Raw genomic sequence first — 17,530 nt, forward strand, 5'->3', positions numbered from 1 at the left:
AAATTCTCAATTTTATAGGAGTACTACAGATACAGGGAGGAAAAATCTTGTGTTATTGGCTGGAAATGAAAAACACATTTACCACTTAACAGGTTTTGTAATCATTTTAATACCCCAGATGTAAAAAATAAATGTTTGCTCCATTTTGGGAAGAGAGAAACCTTGATTTCTAGAGCTGAGCTGCATTTTTAAAATATACAGGTAGTCCTCGATGTTACAATCACGACTGAGCCCAGCATTTCTGTTGCTAATTTGTTAAGTGAGTTTTGCCCCATTGTACAACTTTTCTTGTCACAGTTATTAAGTGAATTGCTGCAGTCGTTAATTTAGCAACACCGTTGTTGAGTGAATCTGGCTTCCCCATTGACTTTGCCTGTCAGAAGGCCACACAATGATAGGGATGCTTGCAGTGGTCATAAATGTGAAAAATGGTCATAAGTCACTTTTTTCAATGCTGTTGTAACTCTGAAGAGTCATTAAACAAACTGCTGTAGGTCGAAAGCTGCCCGTAACAGCACAGCTCTGAGAAAGAAAGTGGGCTTTTTACTTCTTTGCTTCATTGCCAATTTTTCTTCATACTTTATTTTTTCACAATAATAATAATACTATAATAATAATAACAACAACAACAGTGTTGGAAGGGACCTTGGAGGCCTTCTAGTCCAACCCCCTGCCCAGGCAGGAAACCCTACACCACTTCAGTCAAATGGTTATCCATCATCTTCTTAAAAACTTCCAGTGTTGGAGCATTCACAACTTCTGAAGGCAAGTCGTTCCACTGATTCATTGTTCTAACTGTCAGGAAATTTCTCCTTAGTTCTAAGTTGCTTCTCTCCTTGATTAGTTTCCATCCGTTGGTTCTTGTTCTACCCTCAGGTGCTTTGGAGAATAAGTTGACTCCTTCTTCTTTGTGGCAGCCCCTGAGAAATTGGAACACTGCTATCATGTCTCCCCTTGTCCTTTTTTTCATTAAACTAGACATACCCAGTTCCTGCTGATTCCCTTCTCCTTCTCTTTTCCCAACAACACACACAATAATGCAGGATAACACTAAGTTTGCGAACAATTTAAAAAAAAAGCAAGCAGTAAAACGGTCCATATAATTGCTGCAAGGACACAGGAAATTTTCTTCTCCAAAAATATGGTCCTGCTCATTTTTCAGCCTTCCTCCCCATTCCTGTCAAAGCATGACCCTTGGGCACCAAAATATTGCTCCTCCCTGTTTTATAGAAATTAGTTTTCAATCCCAATTACTTTTAAAGTCGAGATCTTATGGACATTTACTGAAAAATGTGCCATGGGATATATTCCTGAGTCACCACATGGAATTGGTTATATTGTCTAACCTAAAAGAAAGTAATAATCAATTGCCTTGTAATTCTTTGAATGATGGGAACCATCACTGAATTCTTTGTTACTTTTGTTTTTAGTCTGTGAAAGTGGAAAAAGTAGAGACTACAGAAGGTATGTTTCTCTCAAGTATAATTTTTCAAATTATTTGATGCAAAAGCAGAAGTGATCTATGTATTAATTAACAATCCCTTTTTATAGAGCCAGCTGACTATATTTATGCCAACATACCAGACCTTCCAAAACCTTTCAAACCTTCTGCACTTAAAAAAACAGGCCATCTACAAACAGATGATGAAGAAGAAAATCGAAAAGGTAATTTAATTAATTAATTAATAGTCGAATTCAAGGAAAACCGTATGTACTAGGTCTTACATTTTGAAAACAACCTCGGTGTCATAAAAATAGCACATATGGTTCAGAAGTGGGTTTCAGCAAGTTCTGACCAGTTCTGGAGAACCAGTAGTGGAAATTTTGAGTAGTTCGGAGAACTGGTAATTACCATCTATGACTGGCCCCGCCCCCATCTTTTCTCTGCCTCCCGAGTCCCAGCTGATTGGGAGGAAATGGGGATTTTGCAGTATCCTTCCCGTGGAGTGGGGAGGGAATGGAGATTTTACAGTATCCTTCCCCTGCCACGCCCACCAAGCCAAGCCACGCCCACCAAGCCACACCCACAGAACCGGTAGTAAAAAAAAATGAAACTCACCACTGATATGGTTGCTGCTGGTTGTTATTTCATAAGTTCATAAGAAATTGCATCTCACCAACGTTTTCTAACTCTGTGCCCTCTAGATGCGTTCCATTCCATGTAATCACATTAACAGAAATTATGACTTGGGAGGGCTTAAATTGTTGAATTTCCACATGTGGATTCTGCTTCACTGTGAAACAAGTTCACATTTCCCAAAAATGTATTTAATGTTGGATAGCTGAGATTTATTCTTAGCTCACATGTGATGAAGCTGGAGATAACTAATTCCACTTTAGCAGCCTAAGCAAAAGAACAGGGATGAAACTAAGACATTTTGCATCAATTTGTCTCCTCTCTTCAGCACAAAGAGCTGCTACGAAAAGCATTAAGCTATGAAATTGTTTTTATTTTTTTTTGTGAGTGAAGGGAGGAAGGGGATTTTTGTTGCTGTAGGAATGGCAGCCCAAGAAGATTCTCTTTTTGTTTTTTAGTTTTCATATTGGAAGAAATCAAAACGATTGCAAGCTGTTTTCCAACCACTTTTGGGGGTTGATATCTGAGTGTGATTCTCTAGTCCTGTATTATCTGCATTTGATTTTGCCCAACCTGGTATCTTCCAGATATAGCACTTAGCAATAGACTTATATATTGCTTCACAGTGCTTTACAGCCCTCTCTAAGCAATTTCCAGAGTCAGCACATTATCCCCAATAATTTGGGTCCTCATTTGTTGGAGTACAACTTCCAGAAGACCAACCAGCATGAATTAAAATTCTGAGAGTTGTAATCCAGCACATCTAGGAGACATTCACTTGAGAAAATCAGGAATATACTAGCTAGTGATAGTTGCAGAAGCTTCAGATTGACTCCAGGCGTTAGCAAGAGATGGGCCACTAAATCACTGGATCTTGTAACAACAACAAAAAGTTTTCTATTTCCTGGCAATTAAATGGATCACAAATTATTTATAGTATTGTGGATAAACAGATTTACTGGTAATTTTTTGGGATGTTAACGTGCATAGATTTCTTTGCAACGCTGACATTCTCATTGAAATTGCTTCCAAACTCACCCCACCCACTCACCCCCATCATTTTAAATTTGGTCATCAATAACACAGAACCACAACAGGGAGGTGAGAGCTACAACTCCTCAGGAGAGGCGACAAAAGCAAATAAGTCATATATGTCATGTCATTATTGGCAACATGATATGTGATTGGTCATTTGTGAAATTGTGTTGTTTGCATGTTTACGTTATAATATGATGTCATCCTGGCTTCTACCAGATGCCTATATGTATAGGCTCAGTTTTATTACAATAAAATTGAGCCTATATAAAATTGTACTGTATTATACAGAGATTTCTGCAGTGCAGCCAAAGACATCTGCACCACCTTATCTTTACTGGTTAGTGGCCAGGTAAGAACAGCAGGGTAGTTGTAGAAGAGATACTTTAAAAATAAGGAGGAAATTGTATTTACTTCCTCAATGTCCTCTTAGTTGAAATCAAATTTTGAATTAAAACTAAATCAGACTTAAATAAAGCAGATTTGTGTGACATAAACTGGAAGAAGCAGGTAGATTGGTTGGAAGTGCTCAATCTTTCCCTACTGTTGACTCTTCTCCACTTCCTAGCAATTTTTCCCCAATATACTGTAATTTACTTCTTGCTTGCTATATGGAGAAAAAGAATTGTAAGTGAAAAGCTAACTGGGATAGGGGAAATTCCCCATGCAAAAAGCTTGAAATTATTCAGCCTACTTGCTGGCACACAGATCTACTGCTGTCTCATAGATTTTTATTATAGATTTTCAAGCTGTTTATTTCTAATGCAATATGCACCTGGGGGAGACTGTTGGCAACAGAGCTTTCCCAGAGAAAAGCCAGGATCAAGACACTGTACAATCCTGAGCTGGATAGGGAATGGGGAAGACGTTCAGTGTAGCCACAGCCTAGAATCTCTCAGTATATGTCTGTACCTTTTATTTGGAAAGTTATAGCTTTAATTTGGCAAGATTCTGTCCATTAGGTGTAACAAATAAAGGATTAAAGTGGATTGGATTTCACTGTGTCATCTCTGGGCTTAGACCTGACAATGTCATTAGCTAATTACCTTTTAAAAGGTTGCTTGCTTCTTTCCCTACAGCATTGTTTGCTATGGAAATCAAAGTAAAAAAAGACATGAAGACTGGGGAGAGTACAGTTTTATCAACAATACCCCTTCCTTCAGAAGAATTTAAAGGAGCAGGAGTCAAAGTGTATGACGACGGCAGAAAGTCTGTCTATGCGGTGTGTGCCAATGGGAGCGTAAAGAATGATAATGTGGATGATCTTGCTCCAGTTGAAGTGGAGGATATGTTACGACAAGCCACTGAGAAACAATCCAAGTCTCCCACTGAATATCATGAGCCAGTATATGCCAACCAGTTTTGCAGACCCAGAACGCCTCAAAAGAATAAATTCATCCAAGAAGCAAATGATGGAAAAGATAACGTCCAGAATAAAATCAGCCACCTTGACAATTTTTCTAATGATAAGGAAAAATGGCATGATATTAAAAAAGACGGTCTAGATACTTCAAAGAGATGCCAGCAGAACTCTCACTGTCCAGTTAGTCAACAATTAGGAAGGCCCTTACAGGTTAGTCCTCAAAATAAGCTAGTATCTTCTGCCCAAAGAGAAGCTACACAAGAAACTGCTCAGCCATATCAAAAGATGAAGGAGTACCAAGATAAGAAGATCAGAAACTCTTCTCCAGCAACACTAGAGAGTGAAGATAATTATAGTGTGGTCCAAGCTATGCCATGTTATGTGGATGATACAGAAGAACCGGTTACAATGATTTTCATGGGATACCAACATGTGGACGATGAAGAACTAAATAAAAAAATCTGTGGATATGATGGGATTATCCATGCAGAACTTGTTGTCATCAGTGATGATAGTGAAGATGAAGGGAAAAAAATTGAGACGCCTCTTTATCATCCAGTAGGTCCTTATAGTCAGGTCTATCAGCCATCCAATCAGACATGTGCCGTTTCACAGACTAAAACTTCTGGAGACAACATAAACAAGCCACTTTACAAAAATTCCATGTCACTGAAAGAACAAGAAGAAAGTTTGAGCTGTTCTACCTTTAATGGTCAACTTGATGGCCACTTAGCAAGTGATGGAACAGAAGAACCTTCCTTAACAGGTAAAAAAATGGGCAAATCACAGCATTGTTGTGCTCTTATGTAGCAGATTCATTATTCACATTACTCTCTTCCCCTCCTTGTTTTTCATTTTATTCTAATTCATCTAACCAATTTCCTCCTGCTTTTCTAAGTACTAATCCACCCTTCCTCACATTCTTCTGATGTATTGAATTCCCAGTTTCCACAATCCCTTGCTGACATTGTCAATAGTTGAGTTGAACATGCTATGTTGATTATACATCATAGAAAATGAAGTCCAATACATCTGGAGGGATGCAGGTTGAGGAAGCTTGTTTGAGTGTTTCATTTAGTTTTTAATAATGTTCAGTCATAGCACTTTGAAGGATCTAAGTGGTCAGAACAGAAAGTTTGTTTAATATTACTAAAATCAGATCAGAATAATAATGCAAATCAGATATTTAACTTTCAAATGTAAGCATGTTTTGAAAATAGTATTAAGAATTCTCATTGCACCTATGCAATATATGGCAAATCAAATCAAATTGCATTTTGGTGATTAAATAATAACCTTCCCATTTTTGGAATTTACTCATATATCTTGCCTTAATCATTATTGGATAGTGCCCATTTCACTTGATAGGACTTAATGCAACTTTTAATATATACTTTTACCCTGTTTTAACAGAGAATGCCTGTTTTAATAGTCAAAAATCACAGAAATCCATTTCTGTCTGTACATTAATCTCAGACTGTATATCTATCTTTAATAAAAGCTTTTCTAATCTTTTGCATGAAATCATCTCACTATTAATCTTTTGCATTCAAAATGTTTTACCGATCTTAATAACCTTAAAATCAAATGGCTTCAGAGTTCATATTTTTATTCTCCGTCCATGCAAACACAACTAATAGTAGCTTTCTTCGGCAAGCACAAAACAGTTAGCACAATCTACATCAAGCCTTTTGTCCATGCAAGCCTATATTTAGTCTAAGATGAAATGTTTGCTTTTCATCTAAGAGGCTCTAAATTGGTCTTTTAATCCTATTTAATGGACAAAGCAAAGAAAGGATGCTATATCTTTCCTTTATTCATTATTGCTTAAGTACTGAACAGGAAGTTATGTCGAGAAATAAGAGCATCAAGAGCATTGCTAGAATGTCTAGGGGACAATATCTTCTAGATCTTCTAGATCTAGAGATCCCAACTACTGATACAGATCTCAGACTTATAATGTGGTTGGAACAGAAAGACAGGCACAAGTGAAAGCAACAGCGGAAGTTTCATCAGGCAGCAAAAAAATTTCACTTGCTAGCAATAAACCATATATGCCCTATTTATTCTTGAACTTTTGGGAAGAATTTTATAGTAGAAAAAGTTACGTTGATGAAGTAGTACAAGTTCTCACCTCATTTAGTGCTTGAAGGTTGCAGCCGTCTCTTTGCAGACAAGAGTCATACACGCAAACCAGTGGTGGGATTCAGCCAGTTCACACCACTTCGGGAGAACCGGTTGTTAAGTGTCTGAGCAGCTTGGCAAACTGGTTGTTGGAAGAAATCATTAGGACAGAGAAACGGTTGTTAAATTACTTGAATCCCACCACTGACGCAAACACACACACTTTGCAAAAATATATTGAGAAATGAAGGCTAAATCTTTCCTGTTTTATAACAATCATATCCTGATTAGTGAGCCCTGGGGTTTAGAATAGATACGAAGAATATAAAGCTTTCCAGAAATCCAATTTATTCTTGTTTCTAGTTTTTAAGTCTCTCAAAGATTGATATTAATCTTAAAAGCCCCTTTACACTCTCTCTCTCTCTCTCTCTCTCTCTCTCTCTCCCTCCCTCCCTCCCTCCCTCTCTCTCTCTCTCTCTCTCTCTCTCTCTCTCTCTCTCTCTCTCTCAGCAGAAGCACTGACTCCTGCCTTGTGAACGTAGACCAATGGCTATAGATCCCTTAAGGCACTCTGTTTCCTGCAGAACAAGTAGTGGAAGTATTGTTGCAACATAGGCATAAGCTTTCACAATGCTGTACTATGATCCAGTTAGCATAGCATTTGGGCCAGGGTATATACCTCAACCTAGACTGGGCCTGAAGGTGCTGCACTGTTGATTATAATTCTTTTACCTGGAAGCTGGCAGAGAAGTTTGGAAGCAGATATTCAGGACCAATTCATAATTCTCATTATCTCCGCGTGAGTTATTCATGGCGGGCAGACCGGTAGAGTTCCCTACACATTGGTCCAATGTGGCATTCCTTCTCAGTTTGCCTGACTCCCAGAGCTTGACAGTAGCCTGCAATTTATAGCTTGATGTCACGTATTAAAATGCCAGTTCAATAGTAGCGAACCGATACTGTATCGGAGAGAGAGCAATGTCTACTTATTAAAGGAACAGCTGGTATATTCTTATATATGCCTCGCATTCTTGAATGATGAGAGATTGCAAGTTAATGGCTGTCCAAGTTTTGTTTCCTTTGAGTAGGGGAAAAAATATTGGAGATTTAAACATTTGAAATGAACATAGTGGTGCCCGAGATCACATTTCTAGCATATTTATCAATCAAATTTATACACCACCCAACTCATCTATGAATGTGATTCTGAGTGGTTTACAAAGAACATTGTAAAATAATATAGCATAGTTAAGGATGAAATTAAAAATGAAGGTAAGATTTACAATTAAAAGTAAAAAAATAGTTAAGAAATTAAAACTAAAAGGGATATAGCTTCAACAGTGTTTTCTATAAGTAAAACCTGACTAAGCTCCTTTAAATAGGGGGGTACTGATTTTTTATTTTATTTTGTCACAACAGTATACACAAACAAACATTTAACTATCTTGATGATGGATCAGAGGGTAAAGTAGATTTATCCTCCTGAAAACCATTGAAAAAGATACTTTATTGCATGATTATCCTGAGTATTCTTGGAATTTCCCTGCAGGGCAATCTAGCAGCAGATTTGGTGATTGCTGAGAGATTTAAGAGATTAAAAAAAGGAAATACCTCTTCACACAGTGTAAAATTTAACTGAAACTGAATTGCCATCCATTTGCCTTTAAAAGAAAGATTAGAAGTGACTCTTATGAGCTTAGTTTCAAGTGATTTCACAGCTAGATTCAGAAGCTCTCCTGGCAATTTTATGGGAATAAGTTGACATTGTCTTCTATTGAGATATTTGATTTCCCTTTCTGACCTAGAAACCTGGGGATTCTTGATAGTGGTCTGACTGTGCTTACCTTTTTTGGGGGTGGGGGGATATCAGGCAGTGGGTGTTAGTCATTATTGCTATATAGTCCAGGATAACATTCAGCATGCCTTGGGACACCAATTGTAGGAAATTGCAGCCAAGCTGAGAAACAAACATTCTTGGACAAACCTGTAATGCATATTCATCTTCAAGCAGATTCAAACCAAAATATTCAGACCTCAAGTCAAATCTTTCTCAGTATTACTTAGGCTGAATATTTCATCTTTCTAAGGTCTGTCTGAGGTAAAACAAATTCAGGATTATTTATTTTATTTATTTTGTCACAACATTATATATAAACACATATAATGAAAGAAAACAATAGGACAGGAACAGTAGGCACTTTTGTGCACTTATGCATGCCCCTTATAGTCCTCTTAGGAATGGGGTGAGGTCAATGGTAGACAGTTTTTGGTTAAAGATTTTGGGAGTTTGAGAAGAGACCACAGAGTCAGGTAGTGTGTTCCAAGTGTTAACAACTCTGTTACAAAAGTCATATTTTCTGCAATCAAGATTGAAGCAGTTAGCATTAAGTTTGAATCTATTGTTTGCTCTTGTATTATTGCGATTGAAGCTGAAGTAGTCTTTAACAGGAAGGACATTGCAATAGATGATTCTGTGTGTTAAACACAGGTCATGTCGGAGTCGGCGGAGTTCTAAGTTTTCTAATCCCAGGATTTCAAGTCTGGAGGTATAAGGTATTTTGTTGTTGACAGAGGAGTGGAGGACTCTTCTTGTAAAATATTTCTGGACTCGTTCAATTGTATTAATGTCAGAGATGTGGTTTGGGTTCCATTTTCATATTTCAGGGCTATTTGTATGCATTTTGTGTATATATTTTTCTACCACTCAAGCATCGTTTTCACAGGTTTCTTTTTGTGCATCCTTCTCTAATAATCTGGTTTGAACAGAGGTTCTAATTCTGGGAAATTTCTGGAACAGATAACTACAGTGTGCACACAAAAATACGAACGATACTTAGATTCCCGTATGTTGTGGGAGCAATCTCAGCTTGCCTGTCTGTTCCTAGGAAAAGGATTGGATAGTGAAACTTTTTGGCATGTGTGCCTAAAAGTTGTAAAATGCTCAATTCTGCTAGTCTCTCTCTCTCTCTCCCTCTCTCTCACACACACAGACACACACCTGAACAAAAGAGAAACCATGATCCCTGTTCTAGGCCACCCTGAACAGTGGCACTTGATGGCAATGGCAAGGCTGGCCCTGAAGTAGAGGTCCAAGCCTTACTTCATCCCTAGCGCTAGAACTGCCACTTGAATTGGGTCCCCTTGCACCATTCCCCAAGGCACACAGACCTTGGGGAATGGTGCAATGGCCCCTGTGGCTCAATGTTCCTCAGGATCTGCCACCTTACCCTCAGGTGATGTTCTTTTTCTGTTAAGCCCCTGCAGCCTACCGGAAGCTGCTCCAGATCACACAAGTCCTTTGTTCTTGAAGCAACTTCAGAGAATGCCCTTCCACAACCTCTGCACTTTCGAAAAAGCTGCAAAACCACACACATGCACGCACACACAGAGAGAGAGTGAGTCTCATGTGATTTTCAGAGGCCGTATGAGAACACAGTCCATTCTCATTCAGCCTCCACACAGCCTTTGAAAATCACCCAATAACAAGACATGCTTTCAAGAATAGTTGTCAAGTGCTGAATGCTGGCATGTCACCCAAAATGTTGTGTGTCCCCTTTAACGCACAAGATCATAGGTTGGCCATCACAGGGCTAGGACTTAAGTCTGTGAGGAATAGTATAAGAACTGATGACAAGAGTACTTGCTCTGGAATCTTTGATTCCATGGTTATGGACTTCCCAAGTATTGAAGGATAGAGTCTATAAAACATCTCTAAGTTGCAGTTGCTAGCTTTTTGTTTTTCCTGCTTGACATATGGAATGTTGTAATGCTGTTAAAACAAGCCAACATACAACGAGTATCCTAATTTTGTCCGTGAGGAGTATACTTTGTATGCTTTGCTAATTGATTTAGTCAGTGCTTTCTCTTTATCCACGATTTCGTTAATGCTACAGAGGCATTGCCCTACCAGTCTGAGCTTGTAGTATGGAACTGAAATAAGCACATAAGCTGTAGACCACATAGCATTTGCTATCTACTATTGAAGCAATTTGATTGCCCTTGCTTTGGTCCCCTCCTGCAGAGCTTTTCCCACACATTGTCCCTCTGCCATAACACATACTGAATAATCAGAGAATGCAGGGAAATGAGTAATTTTCCAAAACAATCTCATAATTATACGGCTTGTTCTAAAAGGAAAACAAAGCCAGGAAGAGTAAGGTAGCAATGCACAAAGGGTTGTTTGTGAAGTAAGTAACGTTCTTTTCTTGGAATATTTTCAGGAAAATTTCTTTGTCTAAAACCACTGAAATTAATGGCAGTCTTTTTATTGGAAAAGATAAAATAGTTTTACATTGTAGAAAGCCAAAGCCTAAAAGGCACTAAGGAATAAAATAAAATGTAGGGCACACTAAAACTCAATATATAAGAAAGGACCTGTATTTTTGGTGTAAGAACAAAAGGACAGCAACTCTAGACTGGAAGAAAGCCACTTCGCTTTATAATTGTTTCCCATCTTGATGAAGTAGAAATGATGGGCTTAAAATCCTCAGCATTCATACTAAGAAGGTTGTCTTAAAAATATAATTCAGATTTCAGACCAGGCATCTAGATGAAATGTGAATCACTAATGGCTTTATGGTAGTATTTTTCAAACTTGGCAACTTTAAAATATGTGAACTTTAACTCCCAGAATTTGTTAGCCAACATACAGGTAGTCCTCAATTTACAAGAGTTCCTTTAGTGAAGTTACAATGGCATTGAAAAAAGTGACATCATTTTTCACCTTTAGACCATTGCAGCATCCCCATGGTCACGTGATCAGAATTCAGGTGCTTGATAATTGGCTTGGTTGCAGTGTTCCAGGGTCATGTGATCATTTTTTGCAACCTTCTAACAAAAGTCAACGGGGAAGCCAGATGCACTTTAACATCCGTGTTACTAACTTAACAACTGCAATGATTTCACTTAACAACTGAGTGGTCAATGCCTGGAATGCATTACCTGACTCTCTGACCCCCAAAACTTAGATTGTCTATTGTTAATCTCACCCCATTCCTAAGAGGTGTGCAAGGGGCGTGCATAAGCGCACCAACGTGCCTACCGTCCCTCTCCTACTGTCCCCATTTATTCGTATCCATTCCATGTATTCATAATCCTGTTTATACTTATATCTGTTATCTTATACATGGTTGACAAAATAAATAAATAAATAAATAATAAATAAATTTGGGGCTCAATTATAGTTATAAGTCGAGGACTACCTGTATTTCCAAACTTACAGTGACATGCTTAAGCCTTGAAAAGTGGACAGATGTTTTAGAAAGGTAAATACCGTAGGAAATTCTATTTTAGATATTTAGGTATTAGTGCATGTGAACAAACTAACCTTTACATCGGTATTTTATATTCATTACAGACAGAAATCTAGACTTGTAATGAAAAGCCAAATTATTTAGGTAAATAGTAGACTGGAATGCAGATTCAGATGTCACTATAACACACTTGACAAAAGTTTGAAAATCATCCATTTTTTATTTCTCATATGGCTATGCTGTAAACTGATAGTATATTTATTAATTTCTGGTCTTCTTTTACACTAACTTAACAGTACTTTCTTGGACTAATCCTGTGAGGTAAGTATGGTACTCTCTAACTAATTAATACAATAATTTTACAATATCATATCAATATATAATATTTTGCTTTTGCTTCTTTTTTTTTTTACAGCTCTGAGAATGAGAATGGCAAAACTGGGGAAAAAAGTGATTTAAACAGCTGCAGTGATATAACACTAATAGTCTGGCAGTTTAACAAAAGCGAAAGAAGAATTTTCTATGTTTTGGACCTGGGTAGCTTTTTACTTTACTCAACTATACATCCAGAATAATGGCACTTTACAGTAAAATGAATGTTTGCCAGTCCTGATATATGGATACTCTGATCCATAAATGAATATTGTTAAACAGTGTGTTCCTCAAGGAATTATTAGTGGCATTTGTTAGGAATTTGTCAGCCTTGTTATAGAAGAGCTGAAGGGTCAGCGTCATGAATACAAATGCATCTAGAGTTTTGTTGAAGGAGTCTTGTCCATCATCTTCTCTGACTATACCTAAACATGACTATAAGATATGAACTGATTTTCCAATTCCTACTGAACTCTATTCCATTTCAGCAGTGTTTTTCAAATTTGGCAAAAGCACTCTCCATGTGTATGTTTGATATTGGAAGCTGATGACCCAAGCATAGACAGCAGAAACTACTGTATGTCATTTACCAGCAATTCCACTTGTTAAGAATAAGAACTTTATTATGGCTGGAGGATAAAGCCATTAAAGTACCCCTAATATTATCAATAGTAATGTATCCTGCAGAGGCAGCCATATCTCATTTTCCTTTGAACATTGGAAAATGCCCCATTGTTTGGGAAATGGGGGCCACTCTATCCTTCATGTCATTTGCTTTCTATATTCCTGTGTTTATTGCTCATCTTTGGAATTTAGCCAGTAAGGAATCCTTGTCCCAACTGTTCTCCTTTTTGTTTCCTCTAGCCCTCTGATAAAAAGTTTGCTTTTGAGCTGGAATGTACATACCTCTCCCAGTTTTTGTACCAAGTCTTGCATTTATCATCACAATATCTCAATACAGAGACAGTTGCCATTATTCAGAAACTGGGTTATAAAATAATCACTCTGGTTATTAGTAGCTACTTGCTTCTAAATGCAGATTGGCCCAGAAACCGGAATGTTCTATTATGGTATATGCAAGGCTTTCTTGCTTGGTTGAGTCTGTATGTTTGGAGACAGTATTTCATATTTGTGTTCCAAAAAATATTCAGTGTAATGCAGATGTTTTGTTCATATTATGTAATGTTTAAAACATATTTCTCTTGGAAAGATTAGACTACTATGGACAACTTCAACATGACTAGCTATGGCTATAAACCTAACCAATAGCACCACACAGTGTCTCAATTGTGGAAATGTTATTTCAGTGTATTTAAGAGTCCAATCTAAAAATCGTTCAGAAGGCACTATGCATGTTCCCTGGAAATGAGAGAGGCCAATAAAAAGGCCAAAATGGAATTAAAATGCACTTATCCTGTGGGAAATATATGAATACTACATTATACATGAGACTACGAAGCTATTTTCTTCCCCAAAAGAAGATTTGGTCAAAGGCTATTTAAAATACACTACTACAAATGATACTTCGAATATTTTCTATGTTACCTATATATTTGTGATGAAAAATATGAGGAAAATAATTTTCTTTTTCCAGAATCTACCTATTTTGACTGCTCAGTGGATTTTATTTCAGATTGATCCTGTTTAGCTTATAGCTAGATCTCTCTTTACCTTTTTGGATTCTGAAGAGGAAGACAGTTTTTAAAAACTGATCACAAACTCTTCTGTTAAGAAGAGTTCAGAAAGACTAAGACAGAAAAAGTAACAATATTACTACCAAATATGCTTGGAAATAACTCAGCCAGTTGAGCTTCATTTTCTACTTTCTCGGCAGTTTCTCAAAAATTCTAGTTGTGTACACAGGAGTGTATTGCAAATCATTCACAAGACTGCTTGTAATTTTCTAATGGAAGCTGTGATCACCTTACTAATAATTTCTAATCTAAAAGCACGGTTGGAACCAGCAGTATTTCAAAATAACTACCAGGGTCTTAGACGGGACTTCACGTCTTTAAAAAAATTAGCAAGGTTTTCTTCCCATTTCTAGACATCACAATTCTCACAGATTCGGTATTATTTTAATGTTATCTCTTTATTAAGTTTTCAGACACTGATTCATAGGTGAGGGGTACAGATGTTGCCTAGAGAAAAATCTCCAGCAAAATTACATTACATAAATATTAAGTCATAGAAATTTGAGAAGATACGACACTCTGTATTTAAAATATCAGGTGAACAAACTCTTTAATGGCAAATAACATTCGCAGCAAATAGTAATATGACTAGCAGCTATATATTTGGTTAAACATTACTTAGAAGTTATAAAGAAATTCCCTTCAAAAACTGGGAAAAGAATTTAATAAAATTAAAAATATTAAATCTTTGGTGTGCAATATCTATAAAACTAGAGTGTTGCTGGTCACGGACATCATTTTTATGGAGCATAAGTAATGGAAACAATCTGACACCAAAGAGACTGAATTGAAAGATATTTTTTTTACTGGAGCCTCTTTAGAATCAGAATCAAATCTAGTGATTTACATTGCGATTGAACAATGTGGATTGGAATTTTACACTAACATTTTTAGCCTATTTCCATATGCAGCTCCATCTAATTCCCGGCTTTTCCAAACCCAGCAGCATCACCTACCTACATACGTTCAACTTCTTCTCTAGAGGTTCCTATAAAACACATACAGGGGTCTGTAGCAAAAAAGGTCACCAATGGATGAATACAATTGGAGATCATCCTAACTTCAGCAACAATATATTAGTCATCATTCATTAAATAGATGCTAAAGAGGACAATCTTTACAGTACCTAGTTACTTTCAAGAGAAAGAGGTAGTCTACAAACATATTCAAGTGTTTAGAAGTGACAAGAAACAACGACGTTCAAACAATTGTCATCACTCTTGGAATAATGTGTGTCACTGCACATCTCAATCCATCTAAAAATCTGTAATAAATACTTCAAAAGAGTATTCTCATACAAATATCTTGAATTCAAAAACAAAATTCAAGAAAAAGGAGTTTCTCATAAAAATGTCTGTACTTGGAGATGGGCTTCAGAATACTGAAATAGTGATTGTGTGTAGGAGGGAGGGAGGGAAGACAAAATGTAGGAAACATGAGGCACATGCAGCAGCATCTTTGGGGTAGATGGAGATGATGAACTATCTTTTGTATATATGCGCTCACATTCAAAAAAGGTGGATCTTTCATCATCATACTCTTATCTTCCAATTTTGACAAGTTGTGCGGGCCACATGGTTGCCAAAGACCACATTTTACCACAAGGAAACAATTATTGTGTGTGAAACATCAGCCGCATCTGACAGGTACATCCTGGAACTTGAGGAACTATCTTCAGATGAGTAAATGAACTAACAATGGTCCATTGGCTCAAAGTAAGATCCTCCCCTAGTTTTCACATAATAGATAACGCTACAGAATATAAATCTACAACATATAAAGCAAGTAGTTAACTCAGGAAGAAGCCCAAGACAGATTCTTATCAAGACCAACGAAGTTTGTTCTTCAATGGCTGTATGGTGAAGAGTTGTCCTCACATCTTGAATTGAAGATACGTTTCGTTGACAGCGGTGAAATCCAATAAGAAGTTATTTTGAACTGTAATGATAAACTCTCTAGAATAGTCAAGGCTTTTATGGAATCATACTTGCACAACTGCTGTTATGAAGGCGACAAGAAATGCTATGTTGCCACAAATGTAGATAAACAGCATTGCTTTTTTAAAGGTATGGCCCTGGGGAAAGAAAAAGGGGAAAAGAAAAATTGTTTACTAATTTATGAAATGATTAAACCACATCAGAAAAGGGCAGAACTATAATTATTCTTGATGGTAGAGGTAGAAATGAAAGAGATAGTATTAGAAAGTTAATCTGTGGAAAAACAGTACTAGCATTTCAAGGATGATATAATTAACAGAATCATCCGTTAATGAAAAATCATCTGAAAAATGCTAGCCTAGTCATGACCCCCAGAGGTGTCCCTTTCCTAAGGAGAAAAAAATATTCATATGCTCTCACCCTATCGTCTTAAAATAGTATAGATCTTAGAAGATGTTTCATGTTTTAAAAAATAGTTTGTCTTTCCATTCTCTACACCACCTGACAAAGGGCTATGCTTACCTGGGCTTCTACAGAAGATATGGATTGCAATAATTGTACCCTGTCATCTTCCAACACCTCAACTGTAAAAGAGAAGTATAATTAAAGTTATTCTGCAGGAAAGCATTCTTCCTTTCACTCACATACATAGGTAAAAGTAAAGGTTCTCCTTGCACATATGTGCTAGTCGTTCCTGACTCTAGAGGGCAGTGCTCATCTCCATTTCAAAGTCAAAGAGCCAGCGCTGTCCGAAGACACCTCCATAGTCATGTGGCTGGCATGACTAAAGGCGCACGGAACGCTGTTACCTTCCCACAAAAGGTGGTCCCTATTTTTCTACTTGTATTTTTTACGTGCTTTGGAACTGCTAGGTTGGCAGAAGCTGGGACAAGTAACAGGAGCTCACCTAGTTATGTAGCACTCAGGATTCAAACCACTGAACTGATGACCTTTCAATCAACAAGCTCAGTGTCTGAACCACTGAGCCACCACATCCTTCACATACATACTATCACCTTAAATCAGTGTTTCTCAATCTTGGGAACTTTAAGATGCATGGAGTTCAACTCTCGGAATTCCCCAGCCAAAATAAAAGAAATATTTTATACAAAAAGATAATATTGTACATACAGACTGTACAACATACTAGGTTCACTGTAATATGACCACCCATCCATTCACAGTACAATAAAGATCTATTTAATAGGATATGTTTGAAATTCATTATGTTTTTGTAGAGGATATTGTTTTTTCCCCCTTGCGTTGCATTTATGTTTCACATTGGATGGCACCCAGGAGGTCAAACATAGGCCTTTAGAGACAAATATAATTACAATTCTGCCTTTTTTTTTCTATATAGCTCTTTTTCTTTGTTCCAATTTGCAATAGCTGCCCCTTCAAAATACACATAAGGCATTTGAAAAAAAAAAATCCTTCCTGCCATTTGTTGCATTACAAAAATAAAATACTCGTCATAATGGCTGTGGATGCCTTCATCTGAAAAATGGCATAGTGCCTCATGTATAAGCATATGTATACACACAGAGATATAATTATAATTATTAAGTGTGGCTATAGGAGAAAGAATACTCATGCGCTTAACTGCAACTTAAAACCTGCCCTTTCTTAGCACATCAATCAAAGGTATTTTTATTGGCAAGCTTTGAATGTCAGCA

At 37.1% G+C, this 17,530-nt stretch overlaps 2 protein-coding genes across 2 annotated transcripts in view; one reads left to right on the forward strand and one right to left on the reverse strand.

Moving 5' to 3' along the window:
* PALMD (palmdelphin) overlaps window positions 1-13,499 on the forward strand; it is a 42,992-nt gene extending 29,493 nt beyond the window's left edge. Inside the window, exons 5-8 of the mRNA XM_058175485.1 lie at window positions 1,431-1,464; window positions 1,552-1,665; window positions 4,192-5,241; window positions 12,267-13,499. Of these exons, the coding sequence (XP_058031468.1) occupies window positions 1,431-1,464; window positions 1,552-1,665; window positions 4,192-5,241; window positions 12,267-12,310 (1,242 nt within the window). The 3' untranslated portion in view covers window positions 12,311-13,499. The remainder of the gene's footprint in view (window positions 1-1,430; window positions 1,465-1,551; window positions 1,666-4,191; window positions 5,242-12,266) is intronic.
* Window positions 13,500-14,296: 797 nt separating this feature from the next.
* The window catches only part of LOC131194454 (ferric-chelate reductase 1-like), a 38,475-nt gene continuing 35,241 nt past the window's right edge, over window positions 14,297-17,530 (reverse strand). The window contains exons 15-16 of the mRNA XM_058175483.1: window positions 16,377-16,438; window positions 14,297-15,991 (exon numbers count right to left, since the gene is read on the reverse strand). Of these exons, the coding sequence (XP_058031466.1) occupies window positions 15,899-15,991; window positions 16,377-16,438 (155 nt within the window). The 3' untranslated portion in view covers window positions 14,297-15,898. The remainder of the gene's footprint in view (window positions 15,992-16,376; window positions 16,439-17,530) is intronic.

The sequence above is a fragment of the Ahaetulla prasina genome, chromosome 3 (genome assembly GCF_028640845.1).
Source record: "Ahaetulla prasina isolate Xishuangbanna chromosome 3, ASM2864084v1, whole genome shotgun sequence".
In the NCBI taxonomy this organism is placed as follows: Eukaryota; Metazoa; Chordata; class Lepidosauria; order Squamata; family Colubridae; genus Ahaetulla; species Ahaetulla prasina.